This window comes from Trichoderma harzianum (genome assembly GCF_003025095.1).
Source record: "Trichoderma harzianum CBS 226.95 unplaced genomic scaffold M431scaffold_4, whole genome shotgun sequence".
NCBI classification, from domain to species: Eukaryota; Fungi; Ascomycota; class Sordariomycetes; order Hypocreales; family Hypocreaceae; genus Trichoderma; species Trichoderma harzianum.
Window position 1 is genome coordinate 1,101,458 of NW_020209252.1, and position 16,868 is coordinate 1,118,325.

General features: G+C 51.3%; 4 protein-coding genes across 4 annotated transcripts; 2 read left to right on the forward strand and 2 right to left on the reverse strand.

Moving 5' to 3' along the window:
* Positions 1-17: 17 nt before the first annotated feature.
* On the forward strand, positions 18-5,569 carry M431DRAFT_506360 (hypothetical protein). Its single transcript, XM_024918796.1, has 7 exons — positions 18-239; positions 294-1,144; positions 1,196-2,426; positions 2,481-2,715; positions 2,783-3,614; positions 3,666-4,339; positions 4,415-5,569. The coding sequence occupies exons 1-7, from the start codon at positions 142-144 to the stop codon at positions 5,159-5,161; spliced, it is 4,668 nt and encodes a 1,555-aa protein (XP_024776271.1). The 5' UTR covers positions 18-141; the 3' UTR covers positions 5,162-5,569.
* On the reverse strand, positions 5,496-12,707 carry M431DRAFT_82198 (hypothetical protein; the record flags this gene model as incomplete). The annotated part of the gene is made up of 4 exons (XM_024923131.1): positions 5,496-6,910; positions 6,985-7,492; positions 8,201-8,243; positions 8,620-12,707. 4 exons carry the CDS (start codon positions 12,705-12,707, stop codon positions 5,496-5,498), a joined length of 6,054 nt encoding a protein of 2,017 aa, XP_024776272.1.
* Positions 12,708-13,567: 860 nt separating this feature from the next.
* On the reverse strand, positions 13,568-15,670 carry M431DRAFT_382261 (hypothetical protein). The gene is made up of 5 exons (XM_024914717.1): positions 15,343-15,670; positions 15,114-15,198; positions 14,999-15,048; positions 13,800-14,934; positions 13,568-13,739 (listed from the first exon to the last, which is right to left on the reverse strand). The coding sequence occupies exons 1-5, from the start codon at positions 15,376-15,378 to the stop codon at positions 13,735-13,737; spliced, it is 1,311 nt and encodes a 436-aa protein (XP_024776273.1). The 5' UTR covers positions 15,379-15,670; the 3' UTR covers positions 13,568-13,734.
* On the forward strand, positions 15,591-16,722 carry M431DRAFT_382298 (hypothetical protein). Its single transcript, XM_024914718.1, has 3 exons — positions 15,591-16,275; positions 16,332-16,550; positions 16,619-16,722. Exons 1-2 carry the CDS (start codon positions 15,964-15,966, stop codon positions 16,500-16,502), a joined length of 483 nt encoding a protein of 160 aa, XP_024776274.1. The 5' UTR covers positions 15,591-15,963; the 3' UTR covers positions 16,503-16,550; positions 16,619-16,722.
* Positions 16,723-16,868: the final 146 nt, after the last annotated feature.

Here is a 16,868-nt window from a genome sequence, read left to right on the forward strand (position 1 = left end):
CCATGATTAAGAAAGACCGAGGGCGAAAAGGCTAAATCCATGTATTAGAGTGGAATTATTTGGTGTCGAGAACAGCGGCATCTTCTTCGCAAAGTTTGCGTTCATTCGGTGTGACTCAGTGGACAAAAACTTTCGCCCATCATGCCGGGTCGACTCATCCCGGAGCATGTTGATCTGCTCGGTAACCCGACTCCGGTGATGAAGTGGCTTGAAGAGCAAGATGTGGGAAGCCAACAGAGGTGCGAGTTCACCAAACTGTCCCCTCTGTATGTAGCTTGCTAAGTTGTATGTAGTTATGCCACAAACATCTTCGACACGATCCTGGGAGAAGCTGCCCAGCCTAGATCGGTCTCAGGCAATGCCTGCGTGAGGCTTTGTGGCTTTGTAGAACGAGTTTCTAAGTCTGAGTCAGAGCCGCTTCAGCTGTGGGCGTTTTCCCAAGATGTAGCTTTGCGGCTTTACGATTTCTACATTGATTGGAATGAGTTTGATCATCATCGATCAATGAGACTTGTCCTAGACCTGATAGCACAGCTTCTCCGGAGAAATCCTGACAAGAAAGCTGCACTAGTCATACGAGATTTGCTCTTGGACAATCTAGTCTCGATTGTAATCGGCCGCTCGACCAAGCCTGTAGCTAAATCGGCCCTAAAGACTCTGGATTACTTTCTTGCCAAGGGAGTTTTCAACCTGGATGACGTCAAAGCCACTCATCTCTCCTACCATCAGGAGCTATCTCAGGCTGCTGATATCGAGATATGGAGCGTCTTCACAACGGAGTTGCTGCAGTGGACGAGGCTGCACTTTATCTGTCCGGCCGCCGGAAAGTTCATAGTGAGCTTGTGTCGTGCCCTGAGGAAAAGAGGCCATGAAGACTCTACAGGCTTGAGTATAGACACATGGCATCGTTGGCTGCTCGAGTTTCTGGCACAAGAGCCAAGTCTTTTGGAAAACTTCAAAAACTATATATTCCTTCCGCTCTTCAAGGTCGACAGGCCGGAAGGTCTGAAACTTTTACAGAAAGTGAATCAGCATGAGTCTAGTTCAACGGTTGCGCCCGCCAATGAGGATTTCGACGCAAATGCACTTCTCACTTTGGCTGCTTTAGAGACTGGAAAGAAAGTTGGTCTTGTTGAGGAACCCTGTAAAGAATAAACCCCTTTGCCTTGTACAAATCGATGCTGACGAAAATTAGATCTTGGCAGCGATCAATCGAACGAAGACAACTCATCCATTACACTCCGAGAAAATGCCCTCGAGAGCGTGTTAACACATCCTTCTCACGAGGTCCGAACGTCAGCCCTTAGTCTTCTTATAAGCTCACCATCAACGACACGACCATACTCTGCTACCACCTTGGACTTACTTAAGAGACATTTGGCCACTTATTTTGCTGATCCTGATGCCAAATTTCGGGTAGATGTCTGTGCTCGTGTAAGGGACATGTTCAAGAGGGTACGAGGCGCAATCTCGATATTGAAGAAAAGTATACCGCGAGCAAGGGCAAAGGCTCGAAAAAACGCTACCAAGGATGCAGCATCTGCTGCTGGCCAACAAGCACTATACCGCACCAACATAATTTCATGGCCAGAATCTGAGCTGGTATACTGCTTAGAGTACCATGAGAAATTCTTACACTGGTATCTAGGGTTCTTATGTGACGAACTGTCTCCTACGGCTTCTTACCAACGGCATATTACATCCCTCAAGAGCTTGATATCTATACTCCGCATGGAAGGGGATAGTTCGAAGACTTGGGAGACGCCAGAAGATCAGCAGCTGTTTTTCGACTATTTTGATGGGAAGTGGCTTCGAGCCCTCGCTGATCTAGTAATGGATCCGTTCGATGACGTTCGGGATACCGCCTCACTTGCATTAGCCCAGCTTTTTGCTGATAGCAGATACGGAAAATTCACCCTTTACTCTACAAAAGCGACCCAAAGGCCTTCAGGAGGACTTGAAGAATTATTACATCGAGCTGAAAAGGTGTCAATTCGTACTGCCAGAGCTGATCATTCTGATGGTGTTGCTAGAGCCTCGCAACTGCTCTATAAGTTCTTGGACACGGAAGATGAACGCCTGAGTCTTCTTTCAAAACTTGTTGATACACTAGATCACAAGATATCAAGAGCTGAAGCAGACTTGGGGCAGGCTGTTCTAGAGCAGCCGCTGCACAGTACCTTTGCTTCGCTGTGCTTCACTTGGCAGGCCGTTTCTGAAAAGAAGCTGTCAGAATCCGAGGCGGAGTCGGCTTCCGTGCTGCAAAACAGGATGATTAATTGCTGTGAACGAGTATGGAAAGCTGTTCGCGATGTTCTTTGCGATGACTCTCCTGAGGGGCATCTGCCTGAGGAAATGGAAGATACTGAAGGTCTTGATACAAAAGGTCTCTTGAGCTACAGCTTTCGTGCCATTCACGAATCAAGGTTAGTTGCTTTCGATAAGGCCCATTGCGGATCTCTTGGCTAACTGCAGTTAAGCAATCTAATGCGGACGATTGCACTGAGTATGAGAAACCGCTCTCGCGAGGGGCTTATTACTCCATCTCGGAAAGCGTTTGAGACCATTGGAAATCTGGCATTCGAACAGCTAGCCAATTTGAGGCATCGTGGTGCATTCACAACAGTAGCTGCAACATTTGCGACTTGCTGCCAGTTGACCAAGCATTTGGATCCCATTGAGGGCGAGGTATCCCTACTCAACATATGGTACAAGGTTAGTATCCCAATCCTCTACTATTTCTCTCTATGAGATAGTTATGTTAATGTCTGGTTTATTAAAGGGCACTTTGAACGAAATCTTCACTCAAAGATCCACAACTCGAAGATCTGCTGGAATCCCCTCGATGATGACGGGTATTCTCTCGGCAAATGCAGCTAACCCATCGTTCGAGGATGCAATGGCCAGACTCATCGAAATAGCGAGTATTGAGGCCCGCGTGGTAGAAACAGATGGATCCAATCTGCCTCAAGTCCACGCTTACAACTGTCTCAAAGACATCTTCAAAAACTCGCTACTGACATCCATGGGAAATAAATCTGAGAAGTATCTTCCCCAGTGCCTTGAACTAGCGGCTAGTGGACTCAGGTCAGAGGTCTGGGCGATTCGTAACTGCGGCTTGATCTTCCTTCGCAGCTTGATCGATAGCCTCTTCGGGTCACAGGAGAGCAAAGCGATGATTGAAGCTGGTTGGGACGGAAAGGCCAACAGGATTCCATACCACCGATACCCTAACCTTCCGACGGTGTTAGAAAGTCTTCTCAAATCTGGTCACAAGATGGTGACCTCTGCAAATGCTACATCGTCTGCCGAGTCAGTTTTCCCAGCCTTGGACATCATCCGTCGAGCAGGACCTCCTGATCTTCTCCGAGACGAAATTCAGGTTCATGTTGCTGCATATCTATTGAGCCCTGTATGGCATGTGCGCGAAATCGCTGCCAGGACTCTCTGTTCCTGCTTGCTGCACGACAAATGGCTTGGCGTTGTTCAGGATTTGATTCACAAGTCGTTGAATGACAAGACCGTCAACAGACAAAATCATGTGCACGGAGTTCTCCTATCTCTGAAGTTTCTTGTTGAGAGGTTTGGCGAAGTAGCACCAGATCGCCTCATAGGTATGCAAACCCTTCCAAAACAAACTTATGATTTAACTAACCAATTTATAGCTGACTTACCTGAGTTGACGGCATTCCTCGAGTCAAGCCACATTGATAGCATATATGTTGACTGCCCAGACATCATAGCTGCGTATCTGGAAGTTATCAACATGATATGGATGTCCCAAATCTCCAAATCTCAGCCCTTGCAGCCACCCAAGGTCTTAGTACCCACAACAAACGGCTCTGCGTTGCTCAAAGCTCAAAGTATTATAAGTAGAATACTTTCCTTGTCTCAAACCAAGGAGCCCGTTGGGCAGGTTAAGGCTTTACTACGTGAGAGCCGTATCGGCGCCGACACGATGGTGGCTGCCTTGGAGTCGATACAGAAACTATGGCATTCGGCCTCAACCCCTGACCCCATCAGAATCGCCTTGTGCGATCTGTACATTGATGTTTGCCTCAGAACTTGCTTCATTGAGCCTCAGGTAGTGGCTATTGAAAACCTGGTAGAGTTGATAAACCAACTCATTGCAGAGGGCAAGCTCGGCTCCCTGCCTGTAGCCTCTCTGATGGATATGTGGACGATATTACCCCAGCGTCCATTGAACCCATCGCTCTCCAATGCCATTGTGAGAGCCAGCGGCTGTATAGTTGCGGTTATGAACCATGCCAAACGCCTTTCATCGCCAGCCCTTCGGAGTTGGGGCGAAATGGTAGCTGATGCAGGATCAGACGATAAGGTCAGTTCCAATCAACTCACTTCTTCCTTTTCCATCGACCTTGAGGGCTAGATAAAGATGCTAACTAAGTGACAGAGTTTCGACACTCGCTTTGCGGCAGCTCAATCTCTTTGCTCATTCTTCAGCGTAACAGGACCATCCTGCACTAGTGAAAAATACCTCCCTGTCATCGTAGCCCTCTATGATGCAATAAACGACGATGACGATGAGGTGCGAGAGGCTGGGTCCGCTGCAGCAAGAAGCATTCTCGGCCAGAATCTAGCTCCCCTTGAAGCCTCCGGTCGTCTCCTTCAATGGCTCGCCCAGCACTTTGGCAGCAGCGCTGAGTTTAAAGCCATCGTTGCTAGTCGCATCACCGGCCATCGGGCCTCTATAGCAGCTGATCAGCTGCGGAGTTCTCCTGGAGCACAACTAGATGCAGCTCTCAAGTCTGATGACTCTCTGTTCGCAGTAGAGGAGCAGAATCTCTTCATAGACGAGGTTCGCGAAGCTAATCGCTGGGCTGCCGTCTTTCAGAATATAGCATGGGATGAGAAGAGCCCAGAAGACGCCAAGATCCTCGGCAAGTTGGATGAGTGGATTTGCGATGGCCTGGTGCAGATGCAGCAGATGATAAAGCAGGAGGACGGTCCTCTTGGCTGGGCATCGAATCCTCACGTCTTTGCCATCGGCACAAGCATTCTTCGGGGCGCTGTGACATTGAGGAGAGGTCACGGCACTGAGAAGTTGCGTCAGGCTGTTGATGATGTCAAAGAGCTGTTGAGGTTGCCGGAGCATGATCGGGTTTCAAAATTGCTTGTAGAACCATTAGAAGAGAACTAGAGAGGGGAAAATAGATTTTAGAATAAGGATTTAACAGGTTGTATAATGAAATTAAGTAAAGCTAAGAAAGAAATGTTCCATGTAAAGCAAATAACCCTTTTATCCGAGTCCCATGAATTCCCATCCTGACCCTAATTCGCTGTAAATGTATAAGCCAGAACACTCCAACTCCTCCCTGGCCAAAAGAAAAAAGAAAAACTAAAAAGAAAAGCTTCGACATATTTGTATAATCACACATAAAAAGCACCCAGTACCATGCAAGATCCATCATCCCAATGAGAAATAACCCCAAGCCCCTTTAACATTGTTAACATTTTGTCCTGCGTATAACCACTCATGTCGACTTGGTGCTCTCCACCCCTGAGCCCTTGGAAGACGCGGAGGCTGCCCTATCAAACCCCCCTAGCCGTCCCAGCTTCGCCGTCAACATGGTATTCTGCGACTGAAGCTGGCCGACCTGCGTCTGAAGGATCTCGACCCGTTTCAGCGCAACATCTCTCTCCGCCCGCGTCTTCTCCAGCTCCATCGTCAGGTTCATCTTCTCTTCACGCTCCGCGGCTTTCCGCCTGCGGGCCTCCGCCTTGCGCTCCTCGTGCACGCGCTTGTCTTCTAGCTTCTGCAGTTCTTTCCTGTATTTTGCTTCTTGCTTGGCGATCTCCTTCTCGTGCTTCTCACGCATCTTGGCCACCACTGCCTCGTCCTTCTCCTTGCCGCCGCGTCGCTTGCTCTCCAAGCGCTGCTGCATATGGGCCGTCTTTTCATCAAGCTTTCGCCGCTTCTCTTCGAGTTTCTTAAGTTCTTTTTCTAGCAGCTGCTTTCCTTGCGTTTTGGATTCGTCTGAATTGCTTCCTGCGATACTTCGGGCCCTATTCTCTTCAGTCATAGATCTTTCGAGGGCGGATCTAAATGTACGTATGGATGATGTTTCGCTTAGTTCGGACAACTCAGCATCTGTCTCGTGCTCCTCAGCAGCCCTAGATTCCAGATCTGTTAGGCTGGCCTGGCTCTCTTCAGGGGTTCCCAGCTGCCGTAGTCCACTGGCAACGACAGAAGATGCCGCCTCAAAGACCCCGCTTATGATGCCGTATATACCGTTACTACTGGGGATACTCTGCACTGATTCTCTCCTCGCTGCTTCAATCTCTGCGTCTCTCTTCTTGAAGTCGCCGCTGGGGTGAGGTTTGTGTATAGGGAGCACCCGCGGGCTACCGGCTTCACGCGGCGTCTCTGCCTCGGCAAGTTTGCCAGGACTTCCCGGCTTTCCAAGGCTCTCGACGCTCTTAGAGTCGAGAAGCGAGATGGCCGTTACCCACTTGACAAACTTGCTAGCATCTCCAACAATGCCCGGCGGCGTGCCCTTTTCCACCATGAAGCGCGGCACGCTGCCACCAGGATCGCTTCGGGTTATCATTATCCATTCAACGGCCATGGACTGGTGGTCGCGTGACTCCGAGCTAGAGCTCCGAACTTCTTCAGAGCTCTGGTCTGTCGACACCAATGATGTTTTAGACGCAAGGGGATCGTTCTCGACGGGCACCTCCCGAATCATCTCGACGGATTCGTACGACCCGCGGATTATTCCGGACCGGGGAGGACACTCGTCGTGAAGGCATGGTTTTGATACGATAACGTGCTGCCGCAGAGGTCGCTCTTGGTCTGCTGGCTTATACTCAAAGTCGGTTGTAAGGAGAAGTGTAATGAAATCTCTCGGGGCTGTAGGACCAGGGAATTGCGCTGATAATTGGAACACTGTAGAGATGCATGTTAGTCCATATACATCCAAACAGTTCAACCACAAGCAAATCACGGGGCATTATACTCACCACTCAAGTGTCCCGAACCCTCAACTTGTTGACTCTCAACATGCCTATCTGCACCAACACCTCGAATGTTTCCGCTGCCCGGCGAGCCTTGTACTTTGAGCGTCTCCGGAAACTCCTTCTCGAGGCCCGTCTTCCAGTTATCATACGTCAAGCCATGGTGAAGGCTTCGTCTAGCGAACCACGCCCCCTTGCCATCCTTTGCGGCAAGCTTCCAGACGCTGATATTGAGCGGATTGTCCTTTGCATTCATCTTGATCTCCTTCCACTCCTTTCGCAGCTGCTGGGCCATGGCCAGTGACGACCCAGGCTGGCGCTGCGAATATGATATCTCGGCTTGTTCGAAAACCGCCGCCGCTGATGCCGCTCCCGCTCCCGTCGCAGTGGCCGTAGTTGGAGACGGAACCGACTCGACGACGGTTTGCGCATCAACGAAGGCCTCGTTCATAAACGGCTTGAGGTCGTCGACCGGCACCTCGTCCCACTCGATCGGCCCCAGTGCCCGCAGCGGCTCGTGATGGGGCGCCATGGCGTGAGTGAGTGTGATAAAAGGTTAGGATGAAGCACGAAGAGCAAAGAAAAAAAGCACGGCAAAAACTACACGCAAAAGCAAATCACAGTGAGATTATGAGGGGAGGAAGTTTGGGCGAAAAGAGAAAAATGCACCAAACAAAACTTGGTAGATATTACAAGCAAGTACTCGAGCAACGATGGATTGGGTTTCGTAGTGCATTTCGATAAGCCTCGCCCGGACTGGCATTGAAGCCGAGGGAAGCCTGTGGAACCCACTAACCGGCGAAGCTTCCAGCGGGTGACAGCGAGCGCTCAGGCCATTCCTTTGTCCCTCCAGCGCCTGTCCGGGGGGGCTTAGCGGGCTTAGCTGTTGCGTCCCCGGCCAATTATCTTGACGTCACCGCAGAGTCACGACTAGCGGCGTCTGAACATTGCCGTTTCCAGCCTGTTTCAAATGCTGCCGTAATCCAGCGTCATATTCCAGGGTAGGCGAGAAAGTCAATGATGAATTATATGCAACACGCAATACCTATCTTGTGAGCAGTGCTCTGGATCTGCAGAGCTATTGAGTAATCTCAGGCTCATGCAATTCCAAAAATGCTATTTATAGTCTAGTTACCAAGATTGTAATCTGAAGGGTAGAAGTCAATTCGCGGTCACTTGCTGAGTCGCGCCGGCTATTGTTCCTCTCCGATCACAACCGGACTTCGCACCTCCGACTCCACCGACTCCTGACCGGCTGCTCCGGACTCCCGATATCTCATGTTGTAGCATATGATTTTCAATGATTTGCATTTCACATCAGCGGGCATCGAATAGAGTATGTGCAATGTATGCTTATATACCCATGCTATCTATATATAGAGAATGTCAAAGAAACACACTGAAGAATAAGTAAAAGAGGGAGACAAAACAAGCTAAAATCCTGCCCAAGACGTACGTAGTAATGCCTGGTATCCTCAAAACACAACCAGCAATAAAACAACACAATCAATTCACTTAATCAAGCAATTAACACATCAACCCAGCCAGCTAACCAGCCAGCCAGACAATCGCTTTGCTCCCAACACCCTCTATGCAATGTTCGACCACACCCGACCTGATTCTGGCTGTTATAGGTTCGACAGCCTTCTCGCCTGCACAGCAGATGCATGGTCGCTCCGACAACTTCCACAATAATCGTCACGCCATGCCTCGAGGGCCCTCCTCCGTTCCGGCGGGATTGAACCCACGGCCTTTTGCGACGACGAATCGCCTGTCTTGTCCTTACTGCTGCTCCTACCCTTGTCGTCGTGTAACATCTCCTCGAGATTATCGCAGAGAGACTTTTCATTCTCCAGCCAGTTTTCCCATTCTGACTGCAGCACTTCCCGCTCAACGCTGTTGACGACCCTCATCGCTACAAGCAAATCGTGTCGATACATCCCCAGCCTCTGTCGTGTTCTCCGCAGCCGTCGCGCCGTTGCTCGGCTTGATGGCAGAGACAGCGAGGCTCCCGCTTCCTCCCACGGAGAATCCATACTTGTCGTATCCAAGAGCTCCCTGAACGTGCTGAAACACGTGCTGTTCTGAGGGAACGGCGGCTCATCATTGTCGGCGCCGGAAGCTTCGTGCAGATCCGCAAGATAGATTGCCTTGCTCATCATGTGGTTCGGCGACACGCCAACTCTGCGCATAAAGTTCGCTGCTCGCCGCTCCTGCCACCAAGTCAATGACTCTGTTGACGAGAGCATCAGGTTGGTAGCTATGCTCAGTCCTAGGAGCAACAGAATAAGCCGATGTGCCGTCACAACGTCGAATACCTTTTTCAACACAGCAATGATCCACAAAATCACAGATGAGACGACACTTTCACCAAGAGACCGGACCGTTTCGAACAGCATAGCCGTGAGCGTGCGAGGCTTGATGGCCTGCCTCTTCCTCGCGTCGGTTGGTGCTGGTGAGAAGACCACCATCTGCGTCTGGTGTCCTACCTGGCCGTATACCTGTATGGCTCTGTTGGTGCGACTTCTCGAGCCCAGTTTGTGAACCTGATCTGTGGCAAGTTCTGCCAGCTCCTCAGCATCGCTTACTGCATCACGGAGAGCCTGGCGTTCCACTAGACTCTTCGACCAAGGCGGTGATTTCGACCAGTCGACGCGGACGTAAAACGCCAGCTTACACTTGGACTTGGCCACATATGTGATGACGACCTTGGTCACCAGCTTGAAGAATTGTGAATGAGGGAGGTGCCACGCAGTCCTCGTATGCGTAACCACATACGTGACGTGATCGTTAAACACGTCGATTGTCTGGAAATCCCGTATGTCTGCCGTCCGCGACCGGCCAAAGACGTCAACGTAGTCTATCTTAAAGTGAAACTCACGCTTCATTGGCTCCTTGTCACTTCCCGCCGACCATGGTCCCTGAGCAATCTGCTTCGCACGGTGCTCAAAGTAGAGCTTGGGGAACACAAAGCTCTTGTCTCCAAACAGGACATGGAAGCATGCCTTTGCACTAATTTCGAAATGCCTTTCAGCCGCCATCTCCTTCATGTCATCCGGCTCGTAAATAACTTCATGTTTTGGTAGGTTCAGTTTCGGCGGCAGCTTCTGTCCAGAAACGGGAGCTATCAGGCGTGGCAAGGGACTAGCACTCCGCTCTACCGGCCCTCCCAAAGCTGTACCATTGTCCATCGGTGTGGTTGATGATATCTCCTCCCAGCTCTCAGCGCTTGGGCTCGGTTTCTCGTATTCGTGCTTATCAATGTTAATCAAGGCACTAATGATGCCCAGAGTATCCAGCGGCTCCTCCGCCTGCAGATTGTCCACTAGGAGATTGAGACGAGCGTGGAGCAACTTCAGATCGTCAAGGAACACCTTGACGGTGATCCTTGTGTATCCGGTATCGTTGAGCTCCTGGCCCAGATGCAAGAAGATGAAGTCGCAATCTCTACCAGAGGCAGCAGTCACCTCGGTGATGATGTCCAGGTGGATACTATAGGCTGTGACCAGACCCAGCTGCTGGCCATAGAAGTACATATTCTCTGCTGTCACGTAGATTCTGCCATCACCGGCAAGGAGTTCGCTTTCAGAACCCCGTTCCAGCGAGCTCGACCAAGCCGCTCGGAAAACAAGCACCAGTCTCTCTTCTGGTGGTGCGTTGGGGAATAAAAGCCTAAACTGTGCATGCTGGATTCTCAGCTCGGGGGGGTAGCCGGCTGGTAGAGACTCGCTGGCCTTTTTCGCCTGCACTGCTTCACCGAGCGGTGTCTGGGAGCCTTCAGAAACTACAACGCCGATGGGATCGTCGTCGTCCAGTCGGGTAGCCACAGCTGGCTCTGAATTCATGTTGCCCCAAACATTGCTACCCCAGTAGTTGGCTACGACTGACGTAGGAAGTCTCTTGCCTTCCAAGACGTGGCCTCGTTCTCCAGCGATGAGCACAGCGGTGCGGCTCAAGCTCGTAATAGTGGGAGGGCGGGCCAGAGTAGGAGGGGCAAGTGTGCCTGGCTTGTTGTCCAACAGCGGAAGCGCAACCCCCGTAAACTTGGCCTGGCCTGAAGATGTAAGAGACGAAGAGTTTCCTACGAGCTGGGAGCTTTGATTCCCAGAAATCATGCTGGACAGGCCTCCGGATGAGCTGGACGTCGTCAACGTGGGCTCGGGGCTGGCGCCGAACGTCGCTTTGCGGTGAAGGTCAAGCTTCTGGATGATCCTCGCTGCGTGTTCTCGACCGCTCTCGCCCTCCTCTCGCGCTAGGTCTCGCCCAAGCGCAGATATTGATCGACGAGACAAGGTCCCGTTAGGATCGATACTCTGTCGTGCGGATGCGCTACCTTCTGCCCCTGGAATAGCCAGGTTGGCTGTACGATCGGTGCTTGATACAGTGTCGTCCGATGAGCCCATTTGCGCATCGACGCTCTTGGCTGAAAACTCCGGGATGCTTGGGGGGCAAATTGAGAATGCTGGGTCGATGCCACCGGTCAGGGCGCTGTTGTCTCTGTCCATGGTGGCCTCGAATGCTTTTTTTTTTGTTACTTCAAAAACCTCCAGCCAGTCCATCAGCTCTTTCTGCGTCTCAGCTTGCATCAACATGCTGCGGCTTTTCGTCTTTAGTTCGAAACAAAACCGTCGTTCCTCACCGGCGGCCGGCTTGACGTTACAAAGTAGCACACCAATTTCATCTCCTTGTAGAACTCCTTGCGGTCCAGGGGTGAGCCATCCAAACACGCCATCTCGGCAGTAGTACCACCGCCGAACCCAGTTGTATCTGACTGGCTTGCCGCTAGCAACTCGCAAAAATAACCAGCCTTGTATCTCAGTAATTGCGGCGCCCTCGTCGGTTGGGCGTACGCTAACAGGTCCGCGTGAGCCCAGGAAGGCTACGGTTGAGGTGCTATAGTCTTCCAGTTCTCGAGAAGGCTTGAACCCCTCAAAGGTCGCATCGCTAATGTCCTTTCTCGCGTTCTGCATCTCCCGTCTGAAGACGTTATCTGACAGTTCCATTTCCTTGGCCCAACCCCGGACACGATCCAGCTCTCGGCTCCATCGGGTAGCACTCGCGGCTGCATCGCGGCCCCGGTTCATCTCCTTCCATATATCACAGCAGACCTTAACAAGCAGTTGATCCAGAGAGAAGCGGAGCTGGGGCGCCAGCTGGCAGTAATCCATGGCGGCTTGGATGTATGACTTTCGATTCTCGTATACGGAGAAGGCATCCTCGCGGAGGGCAGAGGGCTCCTTTGTTTTCGACTGAGATGTATAACGGGCGAGAGTCGTGTCGTAGGCTTTCTGAGTCTGCTCCAAGCTTCTCCTTATCTCCTTAAAGTTTCGCAGTTCCCCCGTGAGAAACGAGCGAATGGGCTCGATGACGGCTGTTTCCATCCGTTTCTGAGTGTTGAGTAATTGCGTCCATAACTCTCGCGTGCCTTCGCTGGTGCGCTTGAGAGCTAGCAGGGTGTAGTCGTTGTCGATGACGTTGTCGGGGAAAGGTGTCGTCTTGGAGAGGTAGTTGTTGATGGTATCTTCGAGAGAAAGAAGCCCGGTCATGAGCTTCTGTGTCGAGGCGACATAGCCATTGAGCCATTTCTCAACGGCGTCAACCTGGTCGGCAAAATGAGTAGCGGTTGCGCGGAAAGTTGGCGAATCGAGGACCGCTTCGTTGAGCGTCACAGGAACAGCACGATCTGCGGGTTTCGGCGCGGCCGCCGCAGTGCCAGCTGCTTCTGGCATGGTGACGATATATTATTGTTATCTGGATTGCAACATTGAGAGCGGCGTTTGTTTATAATAAGAGGCCGCGGTTATTTGAAGCCGCTTGGAGAGGCGCAAGCCGGCTGTGTTTGCTCTGTACAAGTTAGGAGGTCGTCGTACAGTATCGAGGCCCCCCAGTTGCATGGGTGCTATGCTATTACTTGTGGGGTCAGCGAAATGACCAGCTTCACCGGCGGCGACTGTTATCGATAACACCGCGACCCTGATGACGTATTCATACGCCTGCGCCGGAAGTTTAACGTGTATCTGTACTCCGTACTCCGTATTCCGCCCTCAGCCATAGGTTTCATCGTATAGCTGTGGGTGCTTTGGCAAAGCTACCTGGAAGGCGGTGCATTGGGAGCGCGTTCTTTTACTTCCCTTTTGGGGCTTTTTGAGGGGAGGACAAAGGATCGTAAAAGTATCGTGGCCTCCACATTTTCGAACGTTGATTGTCTTCTATCAAAAAGGAGCGTCAAATTTCTATTCCTTGCTACTTGTCCTGCAAACTAGCTTTCTAATATTTGAAACTGGTCTGTAGGCAAACCGGAATGCCAACTTTTAAACCAAGGCCACGCGTTCACCTCTAGTATTTGACGGTAAGGACACGTAAGCACGAATATTCCTCTTGTCTGAAGGCGACTCTCAGCATCTACCCCATTCAATCACGCCGGTCCCAGCTATGCAGACGACACCTAACACAAGCCGGCTTTAGTCTAAGGACGTGTAGGAGGAGCGCATATTTGCGTGCGTGAAATGCTTACCCTCTTTCCTTTGATGATGAAACTCAAGTGGCCGTCATGGCCGCGCGAAGCGGGCTTGGTCGCGACGTCTGGTGGGCCTGATGAGAGGGCAGTTGACCAGCATTTCGCATCAAGCGCCTTTGAGCAAATGACAACGGCGCGGCATCTCCTGACCCGGACAGGTCGCGAGGCGCGTCGTTGTCGTCGTGCGCGGACGGGTTAACTTGAGTGGATCCCTCGTTCTCCACGAGGGAATCGGTTGGTCAATCTTTCCTTCAAGTTAGCCTCCGTTGTGGTAGAGATTCAGTTGTGAATCAAGTGCTCTTACCGTCGTAGTAGTCATCATCGTCATCCTCGAGATCTGCCAACTGTTCAAAGTTGACCTTGTAGCGCAAAATGCCGCCAATACCACCGAAACCCTTGACAAACTGGTTGCCCTCAGTGGATCGGTCAGACACGAATTCAAGGGCGGTACCAAAGTCCTTGTAGTGCTCAGCAATCCACTCAAGGAATGATTCCTGAGAAACAATATCCATCTCTTGGCCAGTGGCCTTGTCCAGGAACTTCTCTCGGCTGCTTTGTTCCTGTTGCTTGGTTGTGTGCAAGATAATCTCAGCACCCTCGCTATCCTTGAGAATCCAGCGAGTGATCTCAAGGTTCTCAAAGATGATGAGAGTCTCAACGGCACCAAGCTCCAATGCCTTCAGAGTATCGTCGATACCGTAGCAGACCTTGCCAGTATCCTGGCTGATTTCCTCAAAGTACTTGCCAATCAGCTTCTTCTCCTGGATGAACTTGACGTTTCCAAGAGTCTCGGAGGACAGCTCAATGGCCTGGTTGAAACCGTTCTCACCACCGTAAGAGACATCAACAACCTTGATAACCTTGACCGCCAGACGGTTGTCGAACATGTCGGAGGCGTTAAGGTCGTTCTTGAAATCGGCGGAACCAGCAAGAATGAGACCAGCAACGTTGACCTTGTCGGCAGTGATGAAGTTCTGCACAGCCAACTCGGCGACTTTGCGGACGTAGTTGTGACGCTTTTCCTCACGAAGACGGGCGAAACGCAGAGCGGACTGACCACCACGTCCGTGCTTCTTGGGCAGATCGACGGAGAACTTGTGAACGATTTCACGGGTGTTTCCACTGAGAGTACCGAACAATGCGCCGTTACCATCCATGATAATGAAGCCAAACTTCTGGTCGGACTCGAGCAGCTCGGCCAAGGCCTCGGTGTGGAATTTGTTGTCGCAGAGGTACAGCGAAGTGTTGATGGGCTTGAAGGGTTCAAAGTCAATGTTGACCTTGCGTTCTTTTCCTTCCGAGGTCAAGATTTCACCACAGTACACGACTAAGCCATTCGGAGGGACCTTGTTGTACAGCTTAAGACGCTGCTGGGTCGACGTAATGGCGGACAAGACGGACTGTCGGTTGACTCGAGACTTGATGTTGGAGGCAGTACCCTGCGGGGTCGTCAGCAAACTGCTCGTGAAAAGACCAAAGTAGTTGATGAGGGTTATTTCGTACGTATTCTTCAGCCAACATCTTGGCAATACGCGACACCTGATCCTTGGGAGCTGCGTCAGGGTTAGTACCGTTGATCGGGTGGTCGCGAGGGCGGTCTGCCGGGGTCGTCACGTACGGATAATGAGGGAAATCATAGAGGTTCCATTTCCGCGGGCAGCCTCGAGGCGCTTGATCAACTTTTTGATCTTCCAGATCTCGATCTATTCGCAGTCGTGTTAGGCATTGCTGCTGTATATTCGGTGTTCTTGATGCCAGCGCGGGGCAGCAAGGAAGGAGGGGCAAATCAGGGGCCAAAAATATTTTCAGGTATTTTTCGCCTTTTAATTTTTTTTCCTCTTACTCACGTTCTTCTCCGCCTCACCGGCCTGAGGGTCACTCATATTGAAGGAAGGTAAAGGAGGCCCTTCTCTAGAAAAAGAAAAAGGAAAGAATTATCCCACCGCTAGACAAGTCCTTGATCGAGAGCGCCGGCGCGTGAGAGCGTGACACTGGCTAGTCGAAGGGAGCAGCGTTTGTTTGTTGGAGGAGAGTTGGGTTTGGGTTGTGGAATTTTACCCTACCCCAATGGCTGGCGCTACGCAGCCCCCAGAACTGCTAAACGCAGCGGGTTTTGGGCCAAGAGATCCGCCACAAGCCGCCTAGAACGGGCGGGCCGACAGTCAACTTGAGAGCCCAAGGCGGAGTCTCAAGGTGTTCATCTTAGTAAGCGCTCGACGTCACACAGCCCAAGGTACTCGTTGAGGCTGGGTTGTGGTCATCGCCCGCCCGTCCATTCACCGCCCGGCAAAACCCGCGAATTGAACGATCCCAGGACGAGGCTTGGAAGTGATTCACGGCGATATCCGCTGAATATCCCGGCACGCGCTTGAACCAGGACGCGGATTGGAGCCTAGAGGCGGCGAAAGTCAGACGAGCCAGTTGCGTCTTTCTTAGGAGCCTTACGCAGGGCTCCTCAATCCCTCACCATGGCGTCGTCTCTCCCCACCGAGCTCGGCAGCACCATCCAGGCCGGCCATATCAGAAGACATCCCGACCCTCGACAAGACATTGCGCCATCAACCGCCGCCGACAAGAGGCAGCTGGTGGATTTCCACAGCGCGAGACGCAGTGACATCGACAACGACGACGATGATATCCCGTACAGCGTCTTGCGTCCTCCAAAGAAGCACTACAACCTCCCACCCCTTCCAGACCTGCGATTCGAGCAGAGCTATCTCCACAGCATCGCCTCAGCCGATACGTGGTGGAAAGTATTACTCATTACAGCTAGGGATCAGGTGGCCTACGACTTCCTTGCAAAACTCCGGTGACTCATAGCTAACAGGGGAAATAGGTATTGATGCCCTTGGCTCAGGGTGTCCTTCTCAACTTGGCCTTGGTTGGGTGGCAGCATTGGAACAAGAATGCCAGAGTACACGGTGACTCAATAGGCATTCGCCTGAGGAGGTGGTGGTATGGAGTGAATAATTGGAAACTGCCCGCCCCTACTAAGAGACGGGTGTAGAGAATCATGGCGGTTGGTTTAAAATAAATGTAAACACTCTAGTCGTGAGTATGTATTACTACTATCTTGCCGGATAAGAAAAGATTCTGTCCTTTTGTCTAACTTGTAAATGAAAGCAATATCATATGGCTTCTAGTTCCCCCTTTTCCACATCCGTAAAAACAACCCGTATTCGCGCCTCATAGTTCAGGTCGCAAACCCTCTTGTGAGATTTTGAGGGAGACCCTATTGTTCCTAATTTTCATTTTCCCCGATTCTAGATCCGTTGGTTCAAACTGATAGTACACTAATAAATTTATCGGACCGTCCACCGCTTAATTAACCATAACTCCCAAGATGAAACATTAGTTGCTGAGCCAAACCAGC